This window comes from Arachis stenosperma, chromosome 9, assembly GCF_014773155.1.
Source record: "Arachis stenosperma cultivar V10309 chromosome 9, arast.V10309.gnm1.PFL2, whole genome shotgun sequence".
NCBI classification, from domain to species: Eukaryota; Viridiplantae; Streptophyta; class Magnoliopsida; order Fabales; family Fabaceae; genus Arachis; species Arachis stenosperma.
The window spans coordinates 91,427,698-91,438,137 of NC_080385.1; the positions used below are offsets into that span (position 1 = coordinate 91,427,698).

At 40.8% G+C, this 10,440-nt stretch overlaps 1 protein-coding gene and 1 non-coding gene across 2 annotated transcripts; one reads left to right on the top strand and one right to left on the bottom strand.

Annotated features, from left to right (window-relative positions):
• Positions 1–6,893: 6,893 nt before the first annotated feature.
• LOC130953617 (small nucleolar RNA R71) lies at positions 6,894–7,000 on the bottom strand. Its single transcript, XR_009075780.1, has one exon. It is a non-coding gene; the product is annotated as a small nucleolar RNA R71 (small nucleolar RNA).
• A 1,165-nt stretch (positions 7,001–8,165) lies between these two features.
• On the top strand, positions 8,166–8,780 carry LOC130949720 (uncharacterized). The gene has a single exon (XM_057878367.1). It carries the CDS (start codon positions 8,166–8,168, stop codon positions 8,778–8,780), a length of 615 nt encoding a protein of 204 aa, XP_057734350.1.
• Positions 8,781–10,440: the final 1,660 nt, after the last annotated feature.

Consider the following 10,440-nt stretch of genomic DNA (forward strand, 5'->3'; position numbering starts at 1 on the left):
GAGTATGTAAGAAAAGTGAAGAATGGGTAGTTAGATTAGTGCTTAATTGTATAGGTCATTATGTAGGCTAGTGGGAAAGTCTATACTAATCAAAGATTCAAATTCTAGTCCACTTAGCCATAAATAATCCTACCTTGACCCTAACCCCATTACAACCTAAATGAAAGACCTCATGATGAACGTATGCATGCATTGAATAAGTGTTGATTGTTAGAAGAAAATCAAATTTTGGAAAACATGAATAGAAGAGAATTGAGTGAATTAACCCTTAAACACTTGAGTGAATAGAGCGGATACACATCCGGTGAGGGTTCAAAAGTTCAATCACATGTATTCACCCATATTATCTATATTCTTGCAAGTTGAACTCCTTTTGATAATTCAATACAATTGTGGTTTGGACTTAGTTCCTATATGCCTAGCTCTTGTGCTTACGCATGTCTCTTGGGAATTGATTTGTTTGAACTAAGCACTTCTAATTGCTTTAGATAGTTGCATTTAGATAGGACTCATATAGTTTAGTTGCATTCAATAAATGTCATAACCCTTAGTTCCTTCTTATTTTAGCATGAGGACATGCTAAGGCTTAAGTGTGGGGAGGTTGACAAACCCCAATTTGACAGTTTATTTTGTATTGAATTTAGAGCATCTTGATAACCTTTTGTCACACTTAGCCTAGGAATTAGCATGATTTTGTTATCTCTCCCGTATTTGTGCTTAAGTGTAAAAGCATGCTTTTTAAGCCTTATTTTGATGAATTCTAATTCCTCTTTGATTCCATAAGATGCCTTGATATGTTTGTTAGTAATCTCAGGATGAAATAGGCTAGGCATGGATCAAAGGAAGCAAGGAAAGAAGCATACAAGTGGAGAGAAGCATAAAAAGTCAAAGAAGCAAGTCAGCCAAGCACGCGCGCGCGCACAAGGTGCTCGCGCGCACATTGCGAAACAGGCCAAGGACGCGCACGCGCACCGTACGCGCACGCGTCGATGATCGCACATGACTTCATTAAGGCAAGGTTTCAACAACCAACTTTGGCGCCAAAATGCATATAAGAGCCAAGGATTGAAGGGGATTGACACAACATTCACACCCATAGACTAATGGGGAGATCATGAGTTAGATAGTTTAGTCTTAGAGTTTTAGAGAGAGAAGCTCTCACTTCTCTCTAGAATTAGGATTAGGTTTAGTTCTTAGATCTAGGTTTTAGATTCATGTTCTTCTACTTCTACATCTCAATTCCTTGTAGTTACATTCATTCTCCTTCCATTCTTTCATTGCAATTTCCTTTATGTTGTTCTTATATTTTGTTGTAGATATACTTTTGTTTCTCATATTTTCTTCTAATTCAATAAGAGGTAATTCATAATAAATGTGTCTTCTTTGCTTTTCTCTTGTTAATATCTTGCCCTTTGTAGTTAGATATATCTTTAATTCTTGCAAATTATGTTGTCTACTTTTATTGCACTCTATGTGTTTGTTAAAATGTCTCTTATAGCTATTAGTTAGATTTTGGTCATCTTGGCCTAGGTAGAGTAATTAGTGACTCTTGAGTTGTCTAATTTCTTTGTTGATCGATACTTAGAAGTTGCTAATTAATTTGAATGCCTCTAAAGCTAGTCATTCCTTAGGGAGTTGATTAGGATTTGAGACATCAAATTGATTCACCACTTGATCTTCCTCCATGGTTAGAGGTTAACTAAGTGGGAGTAATGAACAATTATCATCACAATTGAGAAGGATAACTAGGATAGGACTTCTAATTTTCATACCTTGCCAAGAGCCTTTTATAGTTAGTTTACTTTCATTGCCATTTACTTTTCATGCCTCATATCAAAACCCCAAAATAACTCACAACCAATAACAAGACACTTCATTGTAATTCCTAGGGAGAACGACCCGAGGTCCAATACTTCGGTTTATAAATTTAGGGGTTTGTTTTAGTGACAAACAACTTTTTGTATGAAAGGATTATTGTTTGGTTTAGAAACTATACTTTACAACGAGATTTTATTAGTGAAATTCTAAACCGTCAAAAATCCATTCGTCAGTCAGCCCAATACAAGTGGTGCCCAAGAAGTATGGAGTCACAACAATAAGAAATGACTGGGGAGAACTTCTGACAACCAGAGTGCAGAATTCATAGAGAGTTTGCATTGACTATAGGCGTCTCAACCAAGCCACTCGCAAGGATCATTACCCCTTGCCATTCATTGATCAGATGTTTGATCTCCTGTCAGGTAAATCCCATTATTGCTTTTTAGATGGTTATACAGGCTATTTTCAAATTCATATAGCTCCTGAAGATCAGGAAAAGACTACTTTTACATGTCCTTTTGGAACTTATGCTTATAAGAGAATGCCCTTTGGCTTATGCAATGCACCAGCTACTTTCCAAAGGTGCATGATGAGTCTTTTCTCTAACCTTATTGAGAACTGTATGGAGGCTTTTATGGATGATTTTAGCGTATATGGTGATTCATTTAGCCTTTGCTTGGATAATTTATCTAGAGTGTTGGATAGATGTGTTAGTACGAACCTTGTATTGAATTTTGAAAAATATCACTTTATGGTAAAACAAGGGATTGTACTAGGACATGTTGTGTCTAATACTGGCATTTCCATAGATCCAGCAAAGGTGGACGTTATTTCCAGTTTACCTTACCCCTCCTCCGTGAGGGAAATTCGTTCGTTCCTTGGCCATGCAGGTTTTTACAGGAGATTTATTACGGACTTCAATAAGGTAGCAGTGCTTTTATCCAGATTGCTGCAGAAAGATATTGAGTTCGAGTTCAATGAAAGTTGTAAGCAAGCTTTTGATAAGCTGAAAACCGCCCTGACTCAAGCTCCAATTGTGAAAGGACCATACTGGAGTCAGCCATTTGAAATTATGTGTGATGCTTTCAAACATACAGTAGGAGCGGCGCTGGCTCAGCGTGAAGGTAAGAATCCTTTTCTAATTGCTTATGCGTCTAAGACTTTAGACACTGCTCAGTCTAATTACACTACTACTGAGAAAGAGCTTTTTTCTATTGTTTTTACTCTGGATAAATTCCGAGCCAATTTACTTGGTGCTAAAGTAGTAGTGTACTCAGACCATGCAGCTCCAAAATATCTATTGGCTAAAAAGGAATCCAAACCAAGGCTTATACGTTGGATACTGCTACTACAAGAATTTGATTTAGAAATTAAGGATAGGAGTGGTACCCAGAATCTAGTGGCAGACCACTTGAGTTGCCTTGAGCACATTAAGGATGACTCCTCTCCTATAGATGATAATTTTCCATTTGATAACCTGCAAGTAGTATCTGAAGTAGTCCCTTAGTATGCACCTATAGCTAATTATCTAGTTAGCCACACTTTTCCTCCAAATTTTACTAAGCATCAAAGAGACAAGCTGAAAATTGAGTCCAAATATTATATATGGGATGATCCATATTTATGGAGGTGTGGTGCTGACCAGGTAATTAGACGGTGTATGCCTCAATCAGAATTTCAATCTATTTTAGAGGCCTGCCACTCAACTGAGAGTGGAGGACATTTTGGCCCTCAAGGAATAGCTAGAAAAATTATAGACTGTGGATTCTGGTGGCCTATCTTTTTAAAGACGCTGCTAAATTTTATAAATTGATGACTTACAACATCTACCCTTTTTCTTGCATAAAAAGGATCATAAAAGAGGCATAATTTCATTTGATAATTGCAATTCATGCCTTAATTGATGAATATCATAGTACATTGCTTTGAAATGAGTTCGTGCTAGATTTCAGGTGGAGAAGACATCAAAAATAGGAAAGAAAACAACAAAACAAGTGGGACGTGTGAAGCAGGCGTGCCACTTGGAACAAATGCCACAAAAATGTATTGGCGTGGCACGCCAGAAGCTAGGCATGGCACGCTGGTACAACATTCCAGAGAGCAAAATTGAAGACCATCAAAGGGGCGTAGCACGCCAGGAGCAGGGCGTGGCACGCGAACTCACTACTAGAAGAGCCATCACTATGGCGTGCCACTTTGTGTCGAAGGCGTGGCACGCCAGCTCCAGAGTTTACTTGGGCGTACCACTTGAGGACCAAGGCGTGGCACGCCAAGCTTATAAGACCCACAATTGAATGAGCGTCCCACTTGAGCAACAAGGCATGGCACACCAGTGAACAAGGAGACAATGCAAAAGCTGGGCGTGCCACTTGGTATTGAAGGCATGGCACGCCAGCTCAAGGACTCCCACTACGGTGTACCACTTGAGTAATGAGGCATGGCACGCCAGCACCTAAGGAGGCCAAATAAAGCTAGGCGTGCCACTTGGAATCGAAGGCGTGGCACGCCAGCTTAATTATCTAACTTTGGCGTGGCACTTGAACATCCAGGCGTGGCACGCCAACATCTGGGACCATGGCAAATGACGGGCGTGACACGCCATTCTCATGGCGTGACACGTTGGTAGTGCTTTCCAGAGGAGGAATTAAAGGGCCAGTGAACTCAGGCGTGCCACTTGGGAGATGAGGCGTGGCACGCCAGCAAGAAGATGAAGCAAATGAAGGGTGTGACACGCCAGTCTCATGGCGTGGCACGCTGGTAGTATTTTCCAGAGAGGAAGAAGAGGAGCCAATGAACTCAGACGTGCCACTTAGGTGACGAGGCATGGCACGTCGGCAAGGGAGTGAAGCTTTAAGAAGGGCGTGGCACGCCAGACCCTAGGCGTGCCACGCTGGTACAAATCTCCAGAAGCATAGAGATAAGGAAAATGACCTTGGGCATGCCACTTTGGTTCGAAGGCGTGGCACGCTAGGTTGCTTTGCCCTTTAAAATGTCCTGGGCATGCCACTTTGGTTCGAAGGCGTGGCACACCAGGATACTTTACCCTTTAAAATGTCCTGGGCGTGCCACTTAGGCTCGAAGGCATGGCACGCCAGGGGTGAAACAGAGGACGGCGTGCCACTTGAATGAAGAAGGAGCATGACACGCCAGAGACACGCCAGCTGGAAGATCACGTTTGTTGAGTTTCTTTTTGCTCCAAAATGTAATTTTCTTTTCGCTTTTGTAATTTTCTTTTATTTTCTAGGTCTGGGAGTAGTATGAATACCCTTGGAAGTATTGGAAAAAGGGGGTTAGCAAGTCACAGAGTTTAGTTTTGGGGGATTTTACTTTTAGTTTTCACACTTCATCTCTTCCATCTTTTGTACTTTCTCTCTGAGCTATGAGTAGATAAATTCCCTCTCATTGAGAAAGGGAGCTCTATTGTACTTGATGGATTAATGATTGTGAATTTCATATTCTCTTCATCTTCTCTTTGATTTGCTAGGAGGAATTTCGATTTCCATGCTTAGTGTTCAATTAACTTGGAAAAGAGATTGAATGCAAAATGGGTTTCATGGGAACCTTGGAAAAGAAAACATGAAACCATGCTAGAAATCCCTTCTCACACTTGAGTAGAATCTGGGTTTTGGTGTTTGGATATGGTGACATACAATCCTCCCTCTACCTGGACCTATGATGATGTGTCGTATAATCAGGGACCAAGCATATATCTCTTCACGAGCAATTAGACCAAGAAATTGGCTATTGATCAAGATCTGAGAGATTGAGTCACCAAGGGATTGGGGCTCAATCAATCATGATTGCGAAGAGGTCAATGAGTTGCATGATTGAAGAGGATATGAGCTGGAATTAATCCAAAAAGATAATATCTCCTGATCTCAATGAATTCCCCCATTCTTATCTCTCCCATTCTTTTATAGCTTTACTTACATTCTGCAAAATTCCATTCCCCTTTACATTCTTGTTATTTCCATTTCTGCATTTTATTGCTTTCTTTTATTTCTTTTGCCATTTATGTTTCTGCCATTTATAATTTTACACACACAACTTATTCTGTTGCGCTTGACTAATTCACCAATTGATTAAAATTGCTCAAATCTACCAATCTCTATGGATACGATCCCACTCCACTGTAGGTTAATACTTGACGATAATTTTGGTGTGCTTGCCAAGAGAGAATTCATCAATATTATTGGGGAAGGGTAGTGAATTCAGCCCATCAAGTTTTATGGCGCCGTTGCTGGAGATTGGTTTGAATTTAACAATGATTAAACTAATTGGAGAGCTAGATTAAGCATTTTTTTATTTTTTTAAATTCATTTCCTATTGTAACCTTTAAATTCCTTTCTAATCTCTGTTTTTCTTTCTTGTCTTTCTGAGATTTCTTTAGCTATTCATTGTTTATACTTTCACTCTTCTAACTGTTTGAATAATTACATCACTCAAGCTAATCACTAATTTTAACTAAGGAGATTTCTTCACTTGCTCTTTTCTTGCTGTGTGTTGGTTGTATGATAGGTAGAAGAGGAGAGACTTCATCCTCTTTTGATAGTGAACCTGAGAGAACCTTTCTTAGATTGAGGAGGGAGGATAGAGGCAAGGGTATAGTTGGAGAAGAACCAGTAGAAGAAGATCTAACAACCACCATGGAAGATGAAGTACATGAAGATCTTGGAAGAGGAGCTGGAAATCAAGCTGGGCAAGAGAGGAGAGTCTTAGGCTCCTATATCAACCCAAATCCAGGAAACTGTGGCAACAGCATCCTCAAGCAAACAATCCATGCCAACAACTTTCAGTTGAAACCTCAACTCATCACACTAGTCTAGAATAACTGCTCATATAGAGGAGGTGCTCAAGAAGATCCAAATCAACATCTTAACACATTCTTGAAGATATGCGATACTGTAAAGTCCAATGGTGTACACCCTGACACCTACAAACTACTTCTGTTCCCTTTTTCACTCAGAGATATGGCAACAAAGTGGTTAGAATTATTCCCCAATGAGAGCCTAACCACATGGGAGGATGTTGTGAACAAGTTTCTAGCGAGATTTTACCCTCCACAGAGGACCAATAGGCTAAGAGCTGAGGTGCAAACCTTCAGACAGGTAGATGGTGAAACACTCTATGAAGCCTGGGAGAGGTTCAAAGATTTAATAAGGAAATGCCCACCGGATATATTTAATGAGTGGGTGCAGCTCCACATTTTTTATGAAGGATTAACCTATGAATCGAAGAAGGCTGTGGACCACTCTTCAGGGGGTTCACTCAACAAGAAGAAGACCATTGAGGAAGCTATAGATGTCATTGAAACTGTAGCTGAGAATGACTACTTCTATGCTTCAGAAAGAGGCCAAAAGAAGGGGGTGCTGGAACTCAATTCTATGGATGCCCTGTTGGCACAAAACAAGGCAATTGCAGCACAATTGGCAGCCTTAACCAAGAAAATGGAAAACAATCAAGTTGCAGTTGTCTAAGCTCAAGCACCACCCCAAGAAGAAAATGAACCAGAAGTTGAATGTGAGCAAGCAAACTACGTGCATAACCCCTCTCGACCACCATATGACCCTAACTTTAAGACATATAACCCAGGATGGAAGAACCACCCAAATTTTGGGTGGGGGAACCAACAAAATCACAACCAAGAGCACAACAAATCATACCAAGCCAATCAATACCAGAATCACAACTCCAACCATCAGTCAAATAATAACAGACCTTACCACAATCCACTTCACACATCATATCCTTCCAACCAGCAAACAGACCACCATCAAGACAGACTAACCCCATCCTCACAACCGTGTGAAATCAAGGGTAACTTTGAGAGAGTAGAGGCCGCAATAGCACAGCTATCATCACAGCTCACAGGAGCCATTTCCACCCTCTTAGAAAGGCAAGCACAAGCTGAAAAGAAGATAGATGCCAACCAAGAAGAATACAGGTCGAATTTGAAGAACCAAGGTGCAGCAACCTCAAAGCTAGAAGAACAAGTGGGGTTCTTATCCAAGCGAATCCCAATGCCTACACACACATTTCCAAGTGACACCATGGCCAACCCAAGAGGGGAATGTAAGGCCATCACACTTAGAAGTAGAAAAGTGATAGAAGAAGCCACCGAAAACCAGGAAAACCACGAAGAAAAAGCTGCAGAAAAGCCTAAAAACAGGAAGAAAGAAGAGGCCCCTAGCCCGTCTTCACCAAAGCCAATCTTGAAGCCTTATGTACCAAAGGCACCATACCCATAAAGGCTAAGGAAGGATGGGAAGGACAGCCAGTTCTCCAGATTTTTGGAAATCTTCAAAAAGCTCCAAATCAACATACCATTTGCTGAAGCATTAGAGCGAATGCCCCTCTACACAATGTTCCTGAAGGAGCTCATGACAAGAAAAAGAAACTGGGGTGAAAAGGAGACTGTAGTCCTAACTGAGGAATGTAGTGCCATCATACAAAAGAAACTCCCCCAGAAAATGAAGGACCTAGGGAGTTTCCAAATCCCCTGCATCATAGGGGATATCACTATTGAAAAGGCTTTGTGTGACTTGGGAGCTAGCATCAATCTTATGTCCTTGAGCACGATGAGAAGGATGAGAATTGAGGAAGCCAAACCAACAAGAATGGCACTCCAACTAGCAGACAGTACATTAAAGTTTCCACATGGAGTGGTGGAAGATTTATTGGTGAAGGTGGGAGAATTCATCTTCCCAACTGACTTTGTTGTGCTGGATATGGAAGAACAGGCAAACACTTCAATTATCCTAGGAAGGCCATTCCTAACTACTGCTGGAGCCATCATTGATGTGCAAAAAGGAGAACTAGTATTGAGATTACATGAGGAAAAGATGGTCTTCAATGTCTTCAAGGCAATGAATTATCCCAAGGAAGCAATAGGAGAATGCATGATGGTGGACACCATAGAACAAATAGTCCAAAGAGTTTTGGAAGAAGAGCAATATGAATGAATTATGGAATTAGAGCAACAAGCACCACGTGAAGAACCACCACAAGGAACCATGGAAAGTTCAATCATGACAAACCACAAAGACAACAATGAAGAAGAGGCACCGAAACTAGAGCTAAAAACCCTACCTCAAAGCTTGAAATAAGCCTATCTAGGTGACAACAGCACCTACCCAGTGATCATCAACTCAAGCTTGAGCAAGGAGCAAGAAGAGAAAATCATCCAAGTGCTAAAACAACACAAGGATGCTAAAGACTGGACACTCACAGACCTAAAAGGGATCAGCCCTTCAATATGTATGCACAAGATCCTAGGAAGGTGCCAAGCCCTCAAGGCAACAACAAAGAAGGTTGAATCCAACCATGAATAAGGCATTCCAGAAGGAAGTATTGAAGTTATGGCAAGCTGGGGTAATCTACCCCATCTCAAATAGCCCTTCGGTGAGCCCGGTACAAGTAGGTCCAAAGAAAGGAGGAATCATTGTTGTACCAAATGAGAAGAATGAGCTGATATCAACAAGAACAGTGACCGGTTGGCGCATGTGCATCGACTACAGGAAGCTCAATGAAGCCACCAGGAAGGACCACTTTTCCCTACCATTCATGGACCAAAAGCTCGAGAGGTTGGCTGGACATGAATACTACTACTTTCTTGATGGTTATTCAGGTTACAACCAAATAGTTGTAGACCCAAAGGACCATGAGAAAACTTCATTTACTTATCCATATGGTGTTTTTGCTTACAGGAGGATGCCCTTTGGACTGTGTAATGCACCTGCAACATTCCAAAGGTGCATGCTCTCCATATTTTTGGACATGATTGAGAGGTTCATTGAGGTGTTTATGGATGACTTCTCTGTATTTGGTAACACATATTTTGATTGCTTGCATCACTTAGCCCTGGTGCTAAAGAGATGCCAAGAGACTAACCTTGTTTTAAACTGGAAAAAATGCCATTTTATGGTTACAAAAGGAGTGGTCCTTGGTCATAAAATCTCAAAGAAGGGCATAGAAGTAGACAGGACAAAGGTAGAGGTGATTGAAAAGTTACCTCCACCTTGTAATGTCAAAGCAATCAGAAGCTTTTTGGGACACGCTGGTTTTTATAGGAGGTTTATTAGAGACTTCCTTAAGGTTGCCAAGCCATCGAGCAACCTACTTGTCTCTAATGTGCCTTTTGTTTTTGATAATGAATGCATGTTAGCCTTTGAGGAGCTTAAGAACAAACTTTCCTCTGCACCTATCATAGCACCACCATGTTGGGATCTACCCTTTGAGTTGATGTGTGATGCATCAGATTTTGCTGTGGGTGCTGTTTTAAGACAGAGGAAGGATAAATTGGTGCATGTCATTTATTATGCCAGCAAGGTCCTTAATGAAAATCAAAGGAATTACACCACTACAAAGAAGGAATTACTTGCCATTGTCTTTACTTTTGATAAATTTAGATCATATCTCATTGGTTCTAAAGTAATTGTATTCACTGATCATGCAGCACTCAAATACTTGCTTACAAAACAAGAATCCAAGCCAAGGCTAATAAGATGGATCCTGCTACACCAAGAGTTTGACATTGAAATTAAGGATATGAGTGGAGCAGAGAACAAAGTTGCTAACCACCTCTCAATAATCCTACAAGAGGAAGAAGGAGCACACCATCTT